This window comes from Heterodontus francisci, chromosome 5 (assembly GCF_036365525.1).
Source record: "Heterodontus francisci isolate sHetFra1 chromosome 5, sHetFra1.hap1, whole genome shotgun sequence".
NCBI classification, from domain to species: Eukaryota; Metazoa; Chordata; class Chondrichthyes; order Heterodontiformes; family Heterodontidae; genus Heterodontus; species Heterodontus francisci.
The window spans coordinates 120,460,179-120,482,302 of record NC_090375.1 but is presented as its reverse complement, the minus strand read 5'-3'; the positions used below and the strand labels follow the sequence as shown (position 1 = coordinate 120,482,302).

General features: G+C 43.2%; 1 protein-coding gene across 18 annotated transcripts in view; it reads left to right on the top strand.

Annotated features, from left to right (window-relative positions):
- Positions 1–22,124, top strand: part of eya1 (EYA transcriptional coactivator and phosphatase 1) — a 274,463-nt gene that overhangs the window by 88,497 nt on the left and 163,842 nt on the right. For all 18 annotated transcript variants that reach the window (XM_068031998.1, XM_068032001.1, XM_068031999.1 and 15 more), the window contains 2 exons: positions 8,902–8,984; positions 15,724–15,904. In XM_068031998.1, the coding sequence (XP_067888099.1) occupies positions 8,902–8,984; positions 15,724–15,904 (264 nt within the window). The remainder of the gene's footprint in view (positions 1–8,901; positions 8,985–15,723; positions 15,905–22,124) is intronic.

Sequence of the window (22,124 nt, the reverse complement as noted above, 5' to 3'; positions counted from 1 at the left end):
AGGGTGGCAAGGGCACAGAATGTACTCTGGGTGGGGGACTTTAATGTTCATCACTAAGAGTGGCTCGGTAGTGTCTATGGATAGAGCAGGCCGAGTACTGAAGGACATATCTGCCAGACTGGGCCTGCGGCAGGTGGTGAGGGACCTAACGAGGGAAAAATCTACTAGACCTTGTCCTCACCAATCTACTTGTTGCAGAACCATCTGTCCATGACAGTATGGGTAGGAGTGACCACCGCACAATCCTTGTGAAAACAATACTCCTTCTTCACCTTGAGGATACCCTCCATCTTGTTGTGTGGCACTACCACCATGCTAAATGGGATAGATTCAGAACACATCTGGCAGCTCAAAACTGGGCATCAGCAACAACAGAATTTTATTCAAACACAATCTATAACCTCATGGCCCAGCATATCCCTCACCCTACCAGTACCCTCAAGTCACGGGATCAACCCCAGTTCAATGAGGAGAGCAGGAGGGCATGCCAGGAGCAGCACCAGGCATACCTAAAAATGCAGTGTCAACCTGGTGACACTACAACACAGGACTACTTGCATGCCAAACAGCAAAAGCAGCATGCATTACACAGAGCTCAGCGATCCCACAAACAAAGGATCAGATCAAAGTCCTGCCATATCCAGTCATAAATGGTGATTGACAATTAAACAACTAACAGGAGGAGGAGGCTCCACAAATATCCCCATCCACAATGATGGGGGACCCTAGCACATTAGTGCAAAAGAAAAGGCTGAAGCATTTGCAACCATCTTCAGACAGAAGTGCCAAGTGGATGATCCATCTTGGCCTCCTCCTGAGGTCCCCAGCATCACAGATGCCAGTATTCGGCAATTTGATTAAATCCACGTGATATCAAGAAATGGCTGAAGGCACTGGATACTGTAAAGGCTATAGGTCCTGATAATACCCCGGCTGGCATACTGAAGACTTGTGCTGCAGAATTAGCTGCGCCCATAGCCAAGCTGTTGCAGTATAGCTACAACACTGGCATCCAGCCAACAATGTGGAAAATTGCCCAGGTACGTCCTATCCACAAAAAGCAGGACAAATACAATCCAGCCAATTACCGCCCCATTAGTCTACTCTTGATCATCAGCAAAGTTATGGAAGGTGTTGTCAACTGTGCTATCAAGTGCCACTTAAACAGCAATTACCTGCTCACCGATGCTCAGTTTGGGGTCCACCAGGGTCACTTGTCTCCTGACCTTATTACAGCTTTGGTCCAAACCTGAACTAAAGAGCTGAACTCAAGAGGTGAGGTGAGAGTGATTGTCCTTGATATTCAGGCAGCAGTTGACTGAGTGTGGCATCAAGGAGCTCTAGCCAAATTGAAGTCAATGGGAATCAGGGGGAAAGCTCTCTGCTGGCTGGAATCATACCGAGCAGAAAGGTTGTGGTTGTTGGAGGCCAATCATCTCAGCCCCAGGACATCTCTGCAGGAGTTCCTCAATCCTAGGTTCAACTGTTCGTCTGTTAATTGTGTATCAATTGTTTGATTATATGCAGGTGATGGTTATTAATTGGGGTCTTACTTGAGCACTTATAATCAGACACTTATTGAGACTGGTAGAGGGTTTTGAGTGAGGAGCTACATGTTTGTAATCCTTTTATTCTGTACTATAAATGTGAAACTGAGTAAATATAGGCTCCAGCATTACCTTTCCATAATAAGTTTTCTGGAGTTTAACATCTTCAGCTGCTTCATCAATGACCTTCCCTCCAACATAAGATCAGATGTGGGGATGTTTGCTGCTGATTGTACGATGTTCTGTACCATTTGCAACTCCTCAGATACTGAAGCAGTCCGTGTCCATATGCAGCAAGACTTGGACAACATTCAGGCTTGGGCTGATAAGTGGCAAGTAACTTGTGCCACACAAGTGCCAGGCAATGATGGTCTCCAACAATAGAGAATTTAACCATCTCCCCTTGACATTCAATGGCATTACCACTGCTAAATCCCCCACCATCAACATCCTGAGGGTTACCATTAACCAGAAACTGAATTGGAGCAGTCAGATTAATACCGTGGCTACAAGAGCAGGTCAGAGGCTGAGAATTAGAGTCACAGAGAGACACAGCACTGAAACAGGCCCTTCGGCCCACCGAGTCAGTGCCGACCAACAACCGCCCACTTATACTAATCCTACATTAATCCCATATTCCCTACCAAATCTCCACCTTCTGTGACACACATCCTGACTCCCCAAAGCTGTTCCACCATCTACAAGGCACAAGTCAGGAGTGTGATGGAATACTCTCCACTTGCCTGAATGAGCGTGAGTGCAACAACACTCAGGAAGCTCAACACCATCTAGGACAAAGCAGCCCATTTGATTGGCACCCATCCACCACCTTAAACATTTACTGCCTCCACCACCACTCACAGTGGCTGCAGTGTGTATCATATACAAGATGGACTGCAGCAGCTCATCACGCCTTCTTCGACAGCACCTTTCAAACCCATGACCTCTTCCACTTAAAAGGGCAAGGTCAGCAGACATGTGGGAACACCACCACCTGCAAGTTCCCCTCCAAGTCACACACCATCCTGACTTGGAAATATATTGCTGTTCCCTTACTGCCGCTGGATCAAAGTCCTAGAACTCCCTCCCTAACAGGACTGTGGGTGTACCTACACCCCATGGACTACAGTGGTTCAAGAAGGCAGCTCACTACCACCTTCTCAAGGGCAATTAGGGATGGGCAACACGTTGCCAGCAACGCGCACAACCCATGAAACAAATTTTTAAAAAGCAGGAATCATTGCATAGTGGTCTTAATTGAAAGGGTAATGTAAACAGAAAGTGCTGGAAATACACAGCAGGTCTGGCAGCATCAGTGGAGAGAGAAACAGAGTTAACATTTTAGGTCTGTGACCTTTTATCAGAACTCTGAGGTCACAGACCTGAAAACAGACAAAGGTCACAGACCTGAAACATTAATTCTGTTTCTCTCTCTGCAGATGCGCCAGACCTGCTGAGTATTACAGCACTTTCTGTTTTTCTTTCAGATTTCCAGTATCCGCAGTATGTTGCTTTTAATTGAGAGGGTGTTTTTTTTTCTCCTCCCCAGCCCAGAGAGGCTGAGACCAATTGTAATATTCCTGCTTTCCCTCAGCTGAGATATATTTATTGCTATTCCGATGAAAGTCTGCTGGAACAGTCATGCAGTTTTGGGGCCATTATATATTTTTTAGTAACCACAAGTGTACAATGAAGCAGCAAATATTTTATTATAATTCCTGACATGTTAATTTCTTTCGCTTTGTAGCTTCAGCAGAAAAGTTACTAATTCATAATGACTGTGACTTGACTAATTCTTTGGGATCTTTTCTTAATTCATGTCCTGTATGTTATTAAGTAATTAGATGCTATCGCTGTTTGATTGACTTAATTACCTAAAGGTGCTTCTTCAAGCGAACCAATTCAATCAAGAGTGGACAGACATGCATGTTAATTGACTGGGATATCAGGCCAAAAAAAATCCTTCCCTCTTTGCTTCCTATATCTCCACACAACAGTTGTACTGTTCAGTTCGACATTTATCAAGCTATGCTTGAGAGCAACTGGTGTTCCCTCACCCTCCATCTATCATGTAGATGAACTGGGCTATGACTACTGTCATAGGTTTTTCAGATAGTTAAGTTCTAACAATCCCAGAATAAGATAAAAACAGATTTTAAAAACTTATTGAGTATACTTTGCAGCTTGGGAAATTCCAATTATAACTTTGCAAGGATACATTTTCTGATGAAAATATAAACTTGCTTTTGTACTGTTTAGGCAACATTTTTATGTTGCTTAGAAGTTTGCATAGAAACAAAAAAAAAGTTGCTCCACAACAAATATATGCACAATGTAATAAAAGGGAAATAGAGAAACAGCTTGAATTATATAGCACTTTGTTACATTTCCAGGACATCTTAAAGTGCTTTACATCAAATAAATTACTATTGAAACATAGGAGTTAATTTTCAGTTTGGGCAGGTGATGAGTGGAGTACACACGCTGCTTACCCATTGTCATTGGCGAGAGGCATCTCATGTATTTCTAGCATCAGAGGGACCACAAAATCCAGCAGCTGCACTGCAGAGCTCAGTCGGTCCATGGTATTTAAGGACATTGGGATGTGATCCTAGGGGAGGACTGCAGAGAGTTGGAGATTGCCAAGTCAATTTTTGTATGACAAGGAGGAGGATTAATGGTACTCCAGACCCCACAAAAATCATTTTAGCTTATCTACAGCATTCTGCAATGGTTCCCTTAAGGATTGCTGTTAAGTCACTCAACTTGAGTATCAATGGGTGGAGAGTGTGCAGTATACACTTCACACCCATTGATACCTAATGATTGCATCAAGATCCTATTGGCATCATAGGTCCCTGATTTGCACAGGCTAATGAGATGCCCACATGTTTTCTTGGGCTCTTAGGCATATGAAGAAAGCCACCAACATGGCACTGACCCAGGTGATAGTGGGAGCAGAGCACTAAATGCTGCATACAATTTTCATTGCACAATTGTCCTATTTCCATCCTATTGGTAAGGCTGAAATTGGTACCATGGCTACTTTTATCTAGGTAAATTTTGCACGCAGAAAAACATTCCAGAAATAGCAAATCAGATAAATGACCAAGTAGTGTTGGTTGACGGAACAATATTAATCAGGATTCTTGTATTGTTTACATCTATCTGGACAGACAACTTAATTGCACAGGAGGGTTTTTAGCATTTGCGTGTAAAGATCTCCTGGGCAGAGTGCAAAAAGGAAAAGCAGGCAAGGACAGTTGCTTGCCTGTAATGAAGCCCACCAAAATTATGCTGTCTCTGTTATGGGTAGGCAGTCCTCTTGGTCTGCTTTGCCTTTTTGCACTTTGCCTGTGTGATACTTTATACTCGAGATTTAAAGAAGAAAATCTGTCCCAATATGCCACGTGCTCTGTCTATAGAAGCAATGACAAAACTGTCCCAACTGTTGCAAGGAATCCTACCACTAACATGCATCATAGGCTGATAACAGTCAGTGCCCTCAAGCTCTCTGCCTCCGTTTCCCTTCAAATGTGCTGCATTGTTATCCCATGGACAGAGCGCTCTGTGTGGCAAATAGAGCTGTTCTTCTCCCTTTCATTTCCTGAACCACTATGCCCATTTTGCATGCCATCAATTAAGAGGTTTGTGTTGCACCAGTGCATCTTAGGAATAATTTTAACCTAATCCATCTGACGAAAACTGACAAAATCTGATCACCTGCCTGTTTTATAGCCAGATTTTAATTTCCACTGAAAGCAAAAAAAAGTAAAATGGGGCAGGGTGCAAAGCGTACAGCTGAGCAGCTATCAGCATAAGACTACATACCTTTTTGGGTGTCTTTTGGCCCTGACTCCCCTTCCCATTAGGTTGACATGGTGGGGAAAACAAAATGGCTTTGCAGTGCAGCCATCTATTAAAATAACAGTCAGGCCCCAATTACATCATTGGAGCCCGATCTGCATATTTAAAGTATTAACCGGGCCTGCTATCAGCTGGTGTCCCTCTCACCTGCTCACATAAACAGGTTAAATTAGCAACCTGCGAGAAGACAAAGGGACCTTGACAGGTAAGTCCCAAGGATGACTGCCCCCCTGTCAGGTAGTCAATACTAAAATTGTTGAAATATTAAAATCATCCTGCAAGTGTTAAGTCAGTATCAGTAAAATTCACTCGGTATTGCATCCTTCCTAGGCAATATAAAATAGGATAATTTAAAATATATTCTTTATTAATGGTGATAATTATGAGTGCAGAGGGTAAATTTATTCTCATTATGCTATTTAATACTAACATCTTTTGTCAAACATAACTGGCCATCATCTTAAAAATCCCTCTTGTACAAGTTAGCATTAAATTTGTATGATAGGCTTAACCACCCCCCCCCCCACCCCCACCCCCACCCCCAAGTGCAACAATCCCAAAAATCTACAGTACTTCCAGCACTCTCCTGCTGCAAGTACAACAGAAGGGCCTGCAATAAGGACAGGACCCATATATATTGTCTGCTGATTGAGAGCAGGGGCACTGGCTTGTGGTCCACCAGAAGTGGTGTCCACCCAGAGTCCAGAGTCATAACCTGGATTCCCAAGGATCTTCAAATTTTGGCAGCAAAGGGTTTTGAAGCAAAGCAGCCATCTTTCCAGAGGGAAGAAGAGCGCTGGCACCCTACTCATGGAGGCAGCATTAAATGGCAAAATTTTTGCCCTCCTTAGAAAGGCATATGCCCAGGATGTGCTCTCTTGTGATGAAAGTACCCACTCAAGCTGTACAGAACTTTAGTTAGGCCACACTTAGAATATTGTGTGCAATTCTGGTCGCCACACTACCAGAAGGACGTGGAGGCTTTGGAGAGGGTACAGAAGAGGTTTACCAGGATGTTGCCTGGTCTGGAGGGCATTAGCTATGAGGAGAGGTTAGATAAACTCGAATTGTTTTCACTGGAATGATGGAGGTGGAGGGGCGACATGATAGAGGTTTACAAAGTTATGAGCGGCATGGACAGAGTGGATAGTCAGAAGCTTTTTCCCAGGGTGGAAGAGTCAGTTACTAGGAGACATAGGTTTAAGGTGAGAGGGGCAAAGTTTAGAGGGGATGTGTGAGGCAAGTTCTTTACACAGAGGGTGGTGAGTGCCTGGAACTTGCTGCTGGGGGAGGTGGTGGAAGCAGATACGATAATGACGTTTAAGAGGCATCTTGACAAATACATGAATAGGATGTGAATAGAGGGATATGGTCCCCGGAAGTGCAGAAGGTTTTAGTTTAGGCAGGCATCAAGATTGACGCAGGTTTGGAGGGCTGAATGGCCTGTTCCTGTGCTGTAATGTTCTTTGTTCAAATTATTTCTGCAAAGTTACCACTCCTTGACTAAGAAACACCAGCAGGGTCAGTGCCTGAGGTTACTAGTGTAGTTATGTAGCTGTTATTTGTTATTTAAAAAAGTTTATCATTGGAGACTATAAAAGGAAAGTCACTACTACCTACTTCATTCAAAGGTGTATTTGTGACACCGCTGTTCTAAAGTATATTGGTAGCAGTGAAGGTGCTCTTCTTATCAGCAAATCCTGGGTGCATGTAACTTATGTCACATTTCTGTGATAAAATAGTTCATTATGCAGTAATATCAAAATATATCTTGATTAACAGAAGCTAATGGATCCTTGAGAACTAATGCAAGGGAGGTATCTCATTGAGATAAAAATACACACAGTTGTGTAGAGTTAGGCGGCACTGTTTATAAGCAAGATTGAGGTTCCATGGCTCACCACCACCTTCTCAGGGCCAATTAGGGATGGGGAACAAATGCTGGCCTTGCCAACAACACATCCCATGAAAGAATTTTAAAAAAGGATAGTGGAGTGACTCCACGGGAAAGGAGAACACATATTTTGGTGCCTTTCTAGTTACAGGCTTAGCCTTTACATGTTTTAGATTGTGATATGTTCCACAGATGTTTTATGAATTCTCTTTCAATATCATTGTTAGCAGGGAGAACTTCCCAAATTTAAACACTGATGGTACTCCCTGCCCACTGACAGCAAATTATAGGGGCTGATAGGAATGAATAATGATTAAACTAGTTATGGGCTCTTTCATCATACAGGGCTTCTCTCCAGAATGCACAGGCTGTAGATGGGAGCATGATGATGTATATACAATTATGTCCATTATTTAAGGCAGCCCATCTAGTACATGTATGGAGTTTGTGCAGAGTGAGGCATGATTATTTCATGATTGGGGCAGATATGGAGTAAAGACTAGCTTTCAGAGCTGTTTCAGGCTCTGGAGACTCAGTTGAAGGGATGTTTATTTATTTATTGATTTAGAGATACAGCACTGAAACAGGCACTTCGGCCCACCGAGTCTGTGCCAACCAACAACCATCCAACAACCACCTGCAGTAATCCCATATTCCCTCCCACCTACTTACACTAGGGGCAATTTACAATGGCCAATTTACCTATCAACCTGCAAGTCTTTGGCTGTGGGAGGAAACCGGAGCACCCGACGGAAACCCACGCGGTCACAGGGAGAACTTGCAAACTCCGCACAGGCAGTACCCAGAATCGAACCCGGGTCTATGGAGCTGTGAGGCTGTGGTGCTAACCACTGCGCCACTGTGCTGCCCCATTTCTTCTGAATCCTGAGGAACATAGTGAAGCCCTACAGTAAATGTAATTTTTGGAGGTAGCAGAATCATCTGAATCGAAAATGAGATCAGAACCTCTAAAACACTTCCTTGTTTCCATTTTTAAAATATCTATAATTTGCCACAATCATTTTTTAAATCTTTGGATCTTTTTTCACAGGGCAGTGAATACCGTGTCTGATAAGAATATCAAGCCACGTGATATTTGAGGGTGTGGTAACATAGTGCTTATGTTACTGGACTAGTAATCTGGAGACATGAGTTCAAATCCCACCATGACAGCTGGGGAATGTACATTCAATAAATCTGCAATAAAAAAAATATCAGTAATGGTGACTATGAAACAATAGAATTGTTGTAAAAGCCCATCTTGACGAATGTCCTTTAGGGAAGGAAATCTACTGTCTTTACCTGGTCTGGCCTATATGTGATTCCAGCCTCACAGCAATGTGGTTGACTCTTAAGTGTCCTCTCAATAAATGCTGACCTTGCCAGTGATGCCCACATCCCATGAATAATTAAAACAAAATCAAGAATTAATGATTGTGACAATCCAGAATTGATAACTGGAAAATGACCCAATCTTTACACAAGATGGCATTTTGTTTCCTAATCTCTGGTGTATATTATTAACCTGTTTACCCAACAGGGATTAGATTTTGTTAAAGAATATAGATTTCTGACTAAAGTTTTCTTTTTCAGGGGCAAGTTTTACATCGGCATCAGGAATTTACGCAGGAAGCAATTCACTTACAAATTCTACAGGCTTTAATAGTTCACAGCAGGTATCGTGCCTTTATATTTTATATTTTTGTGCGAACAATATTGCAAGGCTAAATTAATGCACTAAATCATACCTGCATAACTGGAAGAAATAAATAACACAGAATAAATCCAGCAATACTACTAATGTATATTAAACCATATTATTTTGATAATTCCTTGCTATTTGTATGGGAATATTATAATTTGAAAATATTAATAAGGCTCTCCAAATTAAATTTAAATTAAACAGAAATAGCAATCTGGTAGGGAGGATTTTAATTGGTGCAAATGTGGCAACAATACGGTTAAAAACAGCCACTGCATTTGAAAGGGATCTATAGCTGGCAACCAAAGTACATGCCTGTTTCTGGTAGCAGGCCCCTTTTCATACAAGGATTGGAATTCTATGATGCACATAGGACCCTAATTTCTATTTTATGAATTAATCAGAGCTTGTACTGTCTGATTAATTCCATAGGCAATGGTGGATAAGAGGCCCAGCAACAGCAAGTTTGAAATTATTTTTGTTGGGGCAGGAGGAGCACAAGCACAAATCCTAATGTATTTGGAGTATTCAACACACAGTTCTCTCTGTCTCTCTTTTTTTCTCTTATGTACACATACAAAAACACACATCCTCAGTACTGTACACATTTCTTTCATTCTTCTTACTTGCATCATTTCAAGTTTCTGCTGATTTCAGTCTATTTATTGTCCCTGTACCATTTGTGTCCCCAGCACAGTGTTCCAGCTCATATCTGACAGATTTTTCAAGCTTAACCTCATAATCTCAAGTGAGCAGCAAATTCAGTAGGTACAACATTCTCCATAGTTTTTTTTTCAGATGGTATCTACAAATTCAAGATATGCAGCAAACATTCCGGTATCTTCTGTGCATCAGCAGCATGATTTATGGTATTGACATAGGGATCCTTGAAGAATCAAAGGGGAGCAATTGATCCTCATTGTGCCCATTTTCTGTGCAGAAAACCTGAGCTATAAGGACCAATTTCGTCCCACTCCCCATGATGCCTGAAATATGTCCAACACCAGATGATATTCAGGCCTCTAGGCAGCTGCGTTAAACATGTGATAGAGTCCTTGCATAAGTTAATAAGGGGCTAAATGCCTGTTTAAGAGCTCTCTTGCTGTAATTGGGTAATGGTTGTCAAAACAGTTGTGTTTTTTAAAAAAAAGTATCCTCATGTGGAGCCATGAGGAGCAGCCCAGCTCCATACCACTCCCAAGGACCACTGCTGGCCATGCCAGTCTTTCTACTGTTCTCCCTGTTTCCCCTCCCACAATCTATCTGAGGGCTGAAACCAATTGGCCCATATTAGAAATCTTCAAACTGATAAGCTGCCAAGGAAGAACAAATGGTACCTGCAACTCGCCGGTAATATTGAAATGAGGCCCAAGGTTTAATTTTGGGTGAACATCAGGCCGTCAGCTCCTGGCATGTGCTGGGATCACATAGGGATCGCAGCAGCCATTCTGCACCTAAAAACGGCCCTAAATGAATTTTTACTTCGGTGAGTCCCTGAGGCATTTAGACCAGAAAAATCTTAGTAGCAATTCCTGAATTATACTGAGTAACTGATCTCAATTAGGGCAGCAGCTGGCCTCAATCAACCGAGGTGAGGGAGAGGAAATATCAGTTATGGTTCCACTCCTTTTTTCTATCTACTTACCTTTACTGGAAGTATCTATGTGTAAAGGTTGAGTGAGGATAGGATCGTGCTTGGGTGTGATGGCCCCCATGAAAATAGCTCGCCAATATTTACTGCCAAGGTACATATATGAATAATGGCCACTTGGGCAAGGTAGAGGAGGGCAAGGTATTTTAAAAAGCATTGTTACAATAAAGTACATTCTTAATTTTAGGCTTAGTGGGTTACTGTATAATGTGATGTACTAAGCCTTCCAAATTAGAAAGGTTCCAGTTTCAGTCCCTCCTCTATATAGAGTTAGCTGATCTCAGTCAGTGTAGCGATGAGCCATTATAATTGCCCTCATTGTCCCTGGACTTGGAAGAGCGAAAATTAGTCAAGGTGTCTGCACTTGAAAGCTATTTAATAACAATTCCTCGAGGTGTGCTGTTTCTGGATGCGTGATGTTTGGGTGAGAACAAGATCAGACTCACTGGTGAGGATTCAACACTCCATTGGAGTGCATAACCTGCCAACATTCACAGTCTAACCTTATCTATCCAGCTGTAGCCAGAGAGTCACCTCCAATGGCTTCTCTTCCCACTTCCATACAGTTACCTCTGGAGTCCTCCAAGGATTTATCCTTGGCCCCTTCCTGTTTTTCATCTACATGCTTCCCCTTGTTGACATCATCTGAAAATGGAACGTCAGGTTACACATGTACACTGATGACATGCTCTACCTCACCACCACCTTGCTTGACCCTTCTACAGTCTTTAATGTCAGACTGCTTGTCTGATATCCAGTATTGGATGAGCAGAAATTTCCTCCAATTAAATATTGAGAAAACAGAAGCCATTGTCCTCACCACAAACTCCATTCCCTAGCCACCAACTCTATCCCTGTCCCTGGCAACTGTCTGAGACTGAAACAGACCATTCACAGCCTTGGTGTTGCTTCCGATCACATATACACAGTATCACCAAGACCTCCTGCTTCCACCTCCGTAATATCGCCTGTCTCCATCCCAGCCTCAGCTCCTCTGCTGCTGAAACCCTCACCCATGTCTTTGTTACTTTATAGATTTGACTATTGCAATGCTCTTCTTGCAGACCTCCTAGCTGCCACTCTCCATAAATTTAAGCTCATCCAAAATTCTTCTGCCCGTAGCCTAGCTCGCACCAAGTACAGTTCACTCATCTCCCCTGTGCACACTGGCTCCCAGTCTGGCAATTCCTTGATTTTAAAATTCTCATTCTTGTTTTCAAATCCCTCTATGGCCTCACCACTCCCTATCTCTGTACTTTCCTCCAGCCCCACAACTCTCCAAGATATCTGCATTCCTCCAATTCTGGCCTCTCGCACATCCCCTATTTCAATGCTGGACCCGAGGCTCTGGAATTCTCTCCGAAAACCTCTCTGCCTTTCTACCTCTCTCTCTTCCTTTAACATGCTCCTTAAAACCTACCTATTTGACCAATCTTTTTGTCATCTACCCTAATATCTCCTAATGTGCTTCGATGTCAAATTTTGTTTGATATCACTCCTGCAAAGAACCTTGGCAGTTTTACTATGTTAAAGGTTGCTATATAAAATGCAAGCCGTTGCTTATGTCTAATCTCATGCATGAAGAATGAGCACTCTCTTTAGATCAGGAGGGCAGAAAATTGGAGTAAAGTGTGTGCACCAAAGTCAAATTACAGTTGTTTGTGCAACCATACATATTGCAGCTGCCAAAACACAAAAGTTGCTCATGTAACAGCTCAAAAAAGTAGTTTTTGAGCAAGCTGTTTAGTTGTTTAAAATAGAAGTTGGTTCTGAAGACAGAACCTTAAGCTATAACAATGCCTTTTTAAATTCAATGAAAATATTGATGCAAGTATATGCTTGGAAAGTTTCAGCTTATGTTTAAAAAAGAACATTATATAAAATCAAAAGTAAGTGTGAACAGTGATTAAGCAATGCAAAATAGCAATTCCAAACTGAGTTCCCAGTGAGAGGGAAAGTCAGAGGGCAAGCTTCATAGTGCAGCATTAACATCACAGCACACCAAGATTTTGGCTTGTAGATGCCAGTGATATAGTAATAGTGTAAGTAAAAATATATATCTAATAACTGCCATTCAATCCAACACTTGTCAATCAGCAGAAAACTAGAAGGCCACTTTGTACATTACCTTGGTACTGGACACACAACACTACTCATCCATCATTTCACAGTGATCCAAATACTCAGTGTTAATCTTGTTTACCACTCACACTACGCCACAAATGCTGCATTGCTAGGTACAATCTAACAACAACATAAAGCTATCCACACAGCTTCTACCCCTTTGAGCAGCCACTGTGAGAGCAGAACTGTTAAAGGACAATAACCTTGAGCACCCCATCCTCCTGGTTCAAGAATAATATAAAAAAGACAGACATAAAAAGCAGGAAAATATAAAAACTTGGGGTTAGAAGGTATAAAGTTCCTAGATTTTGCAGTCAGCAGCAAAGGAATGGTGCTCACCATTCACTAGGCTGACATCTGCCCACAGAAATTTTGCAGGTTTTTAAATGGAGACTTGTTGGCATCGGGTGTCTGATCCAGCTTGGTGATCTCTACAGGTTATCTGTGGTGTTTGTGGGCAGGCAAAGCAACAGTGAAGCTGTTCAACCAGTCCGTTCAATCAGTCTGAAAAGTCTTTACTGAATCATGCAGTATAAACCAGGAAATGTAAATTAGATTTAAATTCTGTGTGGAAAGCAAAATAAAGATTTGGGAAAGAAAGATGACATTAAGAGAAAGAATTTAAAGAGACCAATAGAAAAAGAAGAAAACAAGTATTTTTACATCTCCGACACTAATTCAATTCTGAAAGAATGAGACTCCACACTTCTAAAATTACATTTTCAGGGCCAGAGAAATTGTTTGGCAATAATTATGACTTATCATGGCATTAAAAAAATCGCTTACACCTGAATGTATCAGTCCTAACCTTTTCTGTCATGTTTAGCGTGTAACCAGTGGTTACGTACTGCAACATCATGCCCTTAGATTGATTTCAATACCGAATCTATCAGGAAGATACTGTTTAGGAACACTAGAATTTGGACCACAACTTCCAAATTTCCATATTTAACTGCACATGTGCGTACTCTGGATGTTGCTGTCCGATTTACTGCATATTAATGGTGAACGCTTCGCTGCTCAATGTAAAATATGTGCCAATGTTGCAGGAACTGAAAATGAGCACTCTTATTTTAGCATATTGGTAATTTTCTTGTAAGGTAGCACACACATAAGTCCATCCGTTGTGCTTTTGTGACCTCTGAGGTTTCTATCATCAATATCTCTGATCACTTGCTCATGTCCTTTCTCTCACACATCCCCTGCCTTCCCCTACCAGTCCCATAATTTCCTTCAACATCTGGAAAAAGCCACCCTCCAACACTTTAGTCGTCTCACAACTTTGTCCCTGACCTGGGTTGGAATTCCTGTCCTCATCAACCATTGTCTTGTCTCACCATCTCCAATGTTCTTTCTCGATTAGAAATGAATGGCTTTCCATCTCTACTGCTTTGCCAGTACAGCAGCCACATCCATGACCTCAACGCCTTTGGCCATAAGCTGCAGCATATTTGGCAAGTGAAAAGTCCAGCTATACATCACTAAATAAGGCCTAAATTACCTCAGATTCTGCCATTCTTCCCTTGCCAACGTCGTCATCCTATGAGTCTAAACTCATCCAGGAGAGCAAGGACAATTCCAAACTCCTCTACTCCACTACAAACTGTCTCCTCTCATCACCTGCCTTTGCACCTTCCATTCTATGCATTACTTTTGGGCTGTTCTAGCAAAGAACTGGCACTGACACAGTGGAGCAAATGCCCTCCTGTGTTGCACCATTTGGCATTGTGGCAGTTCTCTCTCCTCGTTCCACTCTTACCTGGCATACCATGCATATTACATTCATTCCAGTGGTTTCTTTTTGTTTGCCAAATGGTCACTCTATGTACCTCAGGAAGCCATCCTTGATTCTCTTCTCTTCATCAGAAGCATCCTACCCCTCACCAATGCAATTTCACCTCTGAGTCAGAAAGTTGTGTGTTCAAGTCCTACTCCAGAGACTTGAGTGCAAAATCTAGATTGGTACTCCAGTACAGTGCTGAAGGAGTACTGCCCTGTTGGAGGTGTCATCTTTCAGATGGGACATTAAGCCAACAATATTAATAACTAAATAAACCAAAGTTTAAACAAGCGTAATGTCGGCAAAACTGAAGTCACCTTCCTGCAAATACCTATACTGCTCCAGTTTCACATCCAGTTCTTTCTCCTCAGGCTTAAAGGTGAGGAACATCGGAAGACTGTTCAATCCTAGATTAACCTTCTACCTCCACTTCAAATCTGTCACCAAGGCCATTTTCTGTCACCCTCACAACATTGCCTGCCTCCCTAATCTAGCTTTTAGCATCCATGGCTGGACTTTCTCAACACAATTATTGCCAGCCTCCCTACCTCTGCTATCCATAAACTACACTCATTGAGAATGGCATAGGTCATGTCCTCACCCACACAGGTCCACAACCCCATCCTTGCTAAAGTCCACTGATTTCCCATGTGTCTGGTAATCAAGTTTCAGATTCTCAGGATCACTTTGAATGTCCCCATGATCTACTTTCATGATTTTTTTTTTACAATCTTGTATCCCTGGGTGTACCCTCTGATCCTTCAGCATTAGTCTACTTCTTATTCCCCCCTGCCTTTGCTCCACCATCACTCAGCCATTTTTTCAGTCAATTTGCTCTACCCTCTGGAACTCTTCCTTCAGCATCTTGCTTTGTCACCCTTGTCTTTCAAAATCCTCCTTAAGACCTTTCTCCTTGACCATGTTTGCCATCTCTTGACTCTGCTCTTTTCTGCCTCCACAGTGTTCACTCATTATCTAATGCCCTACAAAGCACGGAACTTCTCTCTGCATGGAATGAGCATGATAGAACTGTGTTGTCATTCTTGATCTAATTAATATAGTTGCAAAGCACATCAAATACAAATGAAATTAGTTATTTCAATACAATGATAAGAATATTTAAACAGAATCTAAATATGTTTATCTTGCCTTTTCTAGGAATATTCTTATGCAGGCTTTAGCCAGGGACAATATGCACAATATTATAACAATTCTCCATACCCTTCCCCTTATATGACAAGCAACAATAGCAGTCCAACAACTCCTTCGACCACCACAACATATCAGCTCCAAGATTTACCAACTGTCACTAGCCAAGCTGTTACGGATTCTGCTACAGGTAATAAAAACAATTCAATTTTTTACTTTGTATTTTGTTGTAAGAAACAGTAACAAATACTGCAGTAAATGTAGGAAGAAAATAACATACTCAAGGATTCAGATGAGGTAAGTAACATAAGAGTAGAACTCAAAGGGCCTGACATTTCTGGAGGTAGGAGGGATGCAACTGTGAAATTTCTTGCAGTAGGGGCAGGAATTTGGAGCCGAATCTAGAGTCAAAAATTAAACTGGTAGTGACGATGGAAGAGAGAAGTGCTTAACCTAAAGCCTGTTTGGTAGGAAAATTGTTCTGGCTGTAACTTTGCTTTAGCTACAGTTGCTACAATTGTACAGGCTTTTGGTGAGACCAAGCTTGAAATACTGGGCTGGATTTATCGTCAGGGAGCTCAAAAGCCGCCGCACTCTTAAACGCAGCAGCTTATTTAAATAGCCCGGGTGGCCTGCCACCGCCCCCCCCAATCACATGGGGCTGTTGGTCCCTGGAAATGGTGTCAGCTGCCTGTGCACAGGCGCGCGCTATTTTTAAAGGGAAGCAGGCCCGCCGGCATCTTTAAATTTTTAAAGAAAGATCCCCCAAAATTAAATCAATAAATTTCTTACACCCCTTTCCCACTTCCCCAACAACAATTACAATAACTACTTGCCCTTCCCCCCAAACACTTACCTTTTACAACTGACCTTTCCCCCACCCCAAACTGCACAAAGTTTAAGGTTTGACCCTTCCCACCATCCTCTACATTTATTTGACCCCCCCCCCCTCTCCCCTCACCCACCCGCCTTGCACAGACAAACTTACCTCCTCACTCCTCTCCACCAGTGTGCTGCCACGTTTCCCCAGATGGGGATCTGAAGGCGCAGGAATGCTGGCCGCTGCGCCAAAGATCGCAGCGGGCCCTCAAGATTGGAGGTAAGTGTATTTAAATTTATTAATTTTATTTATTTGCATATTTAAATTGTGGTCCCATCGCCCAGTGGAAGGGGGGACCACAACGGAACCTTGTTGCCGCTGGGAAGATCGGGCCGGGCCCTGCCAGCGTCTAGGTCCATGGCGGGTCTCATCCAGAGCCAACTTCCGGCTCCCCCCCACCCCGCCACAGATCACGATGTCGATGCAGTTTTGGTCCCCACATTTACGAAACGATTGGAGGCAGTACAGAAAAGGTTCACTAAGATTGGTCCCTGGGATGAGGGGGTTGTTCATTGATGAGAAGCTGAGTAAATTGGGCCTATATTCTCTGGAGTTTAGAAGAATAAGAAGCGATCTCATTGAAACATACAAGATTTTGAATGGGCTGGATAGGGTAGACACTGAGAGATAGTTTCCGCTGGTCGGGAATCTAAAACACGGGGCCACAGTCTTAGGATAAGGGGCTGATCATTTAGGACTGAGATGAGGAGAAATTATTTCACTCAAAGGGTTGTGAATCTTTGGAGTTCTCTACTCCAGAGGGTTGTGGATGCTTCATTGTTGAATACATTTAAGGCTGGGATAAACAGATTTTTGGTCTCTCAGGGAATCAAGGGGCATGGTGAGCGGGCGGGAAAGTGGAGTTGAAGCCTAAGATCAGCCATGATGGTATTGCATGGCGGAGCAGACTCAATGGGCCATATGGTCTACTCCTGCTCCTATTTGTGTTCTTGTGCTAGCTGCATATTTTGGGGGAAAAAAAATCTACTTTTTATCTGAAGTTTTTAGCTTCCAATCCTAGTCTTCCTAGAGAGTCTTCTTTGTCTGGAGAACTTGGGCTAAGTTGCAAAATGGCATTTCTAATGGACATCCATTATATATTAAAAACATGTTGGAGCACAAGCAAGTGGGTGCATGGGAAGCACACTGAATAAGGCAGTACCAAAAAAAAAAATCAGACCCTCCAGTTGGTACCTACCAAAATGGTGTATAGCCCTAGATGTTCCTTCCTAATTATTTGGAGTTATGTTTTAGGGGGCTGTGATGTCAGGAGTCCTGGAGGAACTCTACCTACTGTTGCAGCTGGATGTTATCTCTTAATTAAGGCTATGCTTACAGTTGTAGAAAAGATTTCAATAGCATTCTTGTTTTTGTAACTAGCTTATTTCAAGGTATGACTCATGACTTTTGCTGCATAAGTCAATCTATTGTTAGTACTACAATAAAGCAAGTCACTAATGTACTCTTTGCTAGAGGTATGCAATTTATCACATTTGATGCTGATCAGAGATACATAAATGAGCATACCATCAATTTCTATTGAGTTGCAGGATTTCCCAAGGTCTTTGTTGCAATTTGGCTGACAATCCTTATCATTTCATCAACAGAAAGGGATTTCACTTCCTGAACACTCAATTGATATGTGATGAAAGGCTATTATTTCTTCACATGATGAAATATATGCAGTCGGTTGCCATGACATATGTACCATCTGGCAGTTGAGTAACCCTACTCTGATGAAAGGTCACAGACCTGAAACGTTAATTTTGTTTCTCTCTCCACAGATGCTGCCAGACCTGCTGGGTATTTCCAGCACTTACTGTTTTTATTTTGGATTTCCAGCATCTGCAGTAATTTGCTTTTATTATTTCTAGTAGGCGACTGATCTCATCATTCATTGCTAGATCTGGTCCAACAAAGTTAAGCACAACCATGTCTCCCTCTCCCTTTTTAAATTTATCCTATTTCTCCAGGATTATGCTGGAAGGCAGCAACAAAATGCAGCTCTTTTGCAGATGACATACCACTTCTTCAAACTCCTTCCCACCCCAACACACAACGCCCGCCATCCTCACTTCCAAAATTGAGTGTAAAGAATTCATGGATTTTCCTCTCTCAAAGATCAAATCCACCCATGCAGCTGTCTCTACCACCAGTTACTCCTCCTCCCCTATGCTCCTGATCATCCGTGAACCCTATCACTGCAGTTTCTCCGCCAGTCTCTTCCCCTGCCTTCTCCAAGCTCACCTCTCTTATGAGATCCACATTCTGGTTCTCCAACCCAATACCTGCTGTTCAGTTATCTTTCCTCGCCCTGATGATTTCCAACATTGTTAATGGGTCACTTTGCTCAGGCAGCTTATCTCAGTTTAAAAATGACTACCATCACCAACTCAATGCCCAATCTGGACCCATTCACCTGCTGCACCTATCTCTAAACTATCTTCAACTGTTCTTTCCTCTCTAATGTCCTTGACTATATTGTCTACCCTGACAAGCTGCAGTAAGATGTCCATCTGAGGCATGCAGCTCACCGCAGCATAGATGTGAGGACTGGCCCTGTAAATATCCTCTCCCTGGCAAAAGCAGGCAGCCAGCTGCCGTGCTCTACCAGTCGGTCACCTGAATGTTAAAATCTACCCCTGTGTGACATATGTTGTCTGTGACTTTATACTTACATGAGAGTGAGTGAATATATGGAGAAGAAATAACATTAAAGGGATGGTTGGGAAGTTTTTGCTTCATCAACCCCACTCCCTTTATGCTTTCATCACCAACAATTTTGACAGCTGCCTCCTTTAAAATCTCGGGCCCTTCCTCCTGTCACTTCTTAAATTGGGCCAGATTTTCAAAGGCTGCTGGGGATGGGAATGGCTGTGAATGTGATTTGAATATCGCGTTTTTGGAGGTCGGCATTGGGTCCTGCCGCCTCCTGAATGTGATGCAATTTTCAAAGGGCCACAATGTGGGAAGGAACAGGTGGGGCGCATGCCTCCAATTAAGTGCCTGTTGAGCTCATTAAAGAGCTCATTAACAGGCTTGTCAGTAGCAGTGCACAATGTTTAAAGGATGGTAACAGGGAAGGCACCATGTGGGGAATATAACAGGGTTGCGAAGACACGAACTGTGTGGAGGGCCATGAGGGTTATGGGAAAGGCTGATTGAAATAAAGCCGAGGTAGCAAATAAAGCTCAGCTGCTTCAGATGTGCCTCAGTGTAGCTATTGCTACAGTTGGAAGGGTTGTGTTTCTCATTGGAGAGTGGCAGAAATCCCAAGAGGGATGTAAGGCCGCTGGCATCACAGAGATAGCTGGGGTTGGCTAGGGAAGGCCTGGTGAATGTACAAAGCCCAACTGAGGATGTTCAGATGGGAAAAGGCTACTCTGACATTGGACAAAGCAGGCAGGATAAGCTTCAGCAGATGCAACCTGCTGGATAGCAGGAGGCCAGAGGAGTACAGCGGGGGGCTGCAAGGGGAGGAAGGTGCTACCCAAGACATCGGGTGCACAGCCCAAGAATCTGCTACCTACAATTAACAGAGCGCCAGTGATGTAGGAAGCTGCGCCTATCCAGGCATATGGTTTCGGTCCTGTGTGCTCTGTTCCACAAAGACCTTAGGTCTCTCAGCCCCCATAGTAGTCCCCTATCTGCAGCCGTCAAGGTCTCCATTGCCCTGAATTTCTATGCAATCTGGTCATTCCAGGGATCAGCCGTGGATCTAGGTGGTATCTCGCAATCGGCAGTTCATCAGGTCACTAGGAAGGAGACAGATGTAATTTTCAGGAGGGCAGGGGACCCGCTTTCACACAGATGGGCCTGTGAGGCACAGAGGGCATTGGGTTCAGCCTCCATTGCTGGATTTCCCCCAGTGCAGGGCATCATCGCTTGCGCCCATGTGGCCATCAATGCACCCAACGACCAACCAGTGAGATCCATCAATAGGAAGGGCTTCCACTCCCTCAGCATCCAGCTGGTCTGTGAACACAACAAGAGCTTCCTCCATATGTGCGCTCACTTTCCTGGCAGCTGCCATGACTCCTTCATCCTCCACCAATCTAGACTGCCTCAGTACTTGAATCCATCCCCCAAAGTGCATGGATGGATCTAAGGGGACAAGGGAAATCCCTTGAAGAGGTGGCTAGTTACCACTCTACGGGAGCCCCAAACAGAAGCACTGAGACGAAACAACCATTAACACCTGCTCAGCAGGCCATCGGGTTTCTGAAGATGCGATTCCAGTACCTTGATTGGTCAGGTGGCACACTCCAATACTCTCCTGCAATCGTCTCGGTCATTGTGGTGGTCTGCTATGCTCTCTATAACATGGCCCTTCAGAGAGGTGTGGACCTTGAGGACAGTGAGGCCCTGGCAGGAGACAGCTCATTGGGGGAAGAGCAGAAGGTAAGAGAGGAGGAGGAAGAGGGGATAGAGGGGGATAACACTGAATAGAGATATGCCCCTACTGCATGACGAGATGGCCTCCTCCTGCCACCCTCTGGGAAGAGGAACTCCATCCTCTTCCTCACGGCCTCCAGCATTAGATCCAGGTGGGCATTGATGAATCGAGGGTCTGCCCTTCCCCTAGTGCCAGGCCTCCAGTTCCCCTGTGACATCTCACTTCCCTCTGGTGCTGTGGAAGGCAGATCTCTCCTTCAGGACAGCCAGCAGCCTCAGTGATGGCTGCCATGGAAGTTTACATGAGTCCCATACTTAATCTGACACACTGCCATTTTCAATCCCACTGGCTCTAAGAGGACAGGACACCTGTCTCCATATCAATTAAGGGCTTACCCATTTAAAAATTGTAACCTGAATCAGTTTCCCACAAGTAGCAGGTTTCTGACCCAAAAGCAGACCAGGTTCCTGTTTCCCGCCTCCATAATAAAAGTCTAGCTTTTTGTGTTCCTATGTTGAAAGGCTGAAGAGCACCTTCCATGACATGCAAATGCCCAACTTGTATCCTAACTTATGTGTGAGTAAATGAACATGTATCCTTTAGCTCGATTTATTTGGAAGGATTATTTCAGCTTTAAAGGTGTAAATATGAAAAGATTTGTAATTGTGATTTGCAAGTGCAAAGTGTGCCTTTCTGCAGTATGGGCATGCACACTAAGCACTGAAAGAACTGTAGGGTTGTCTGAGTGTTTTGCATGCAACTGCAATCAATTTGTAACAGGTTGAGAGCAATCTCTTCACGGCATGTAGGCCTTGCCCATCTTGGCAGATTTTTGATCTCTGAAAACTTTGTTGCAGAAACACCTCCAAGCACATATGTAGTTCTGCTGGCATTTACAATGGTCAACATCTGCCCAGTTACTCTGCGCTTCTATGGAGTGGATGCCTTGGAATGTCAAAACAGGGCTAATCCATTTTGTGATAGCTGCAATTTAGAATCTGCAAATTGTACAGATTTTCCTTCACATGCATCCATCATGGCTTTGCTGAAAAGCTGTGGCATATATAAGAACATAAGAAATAGGAGCAGGAGTAAACTGATCACTGAAGGCTCTGCCATTCAGTAAGATCATAG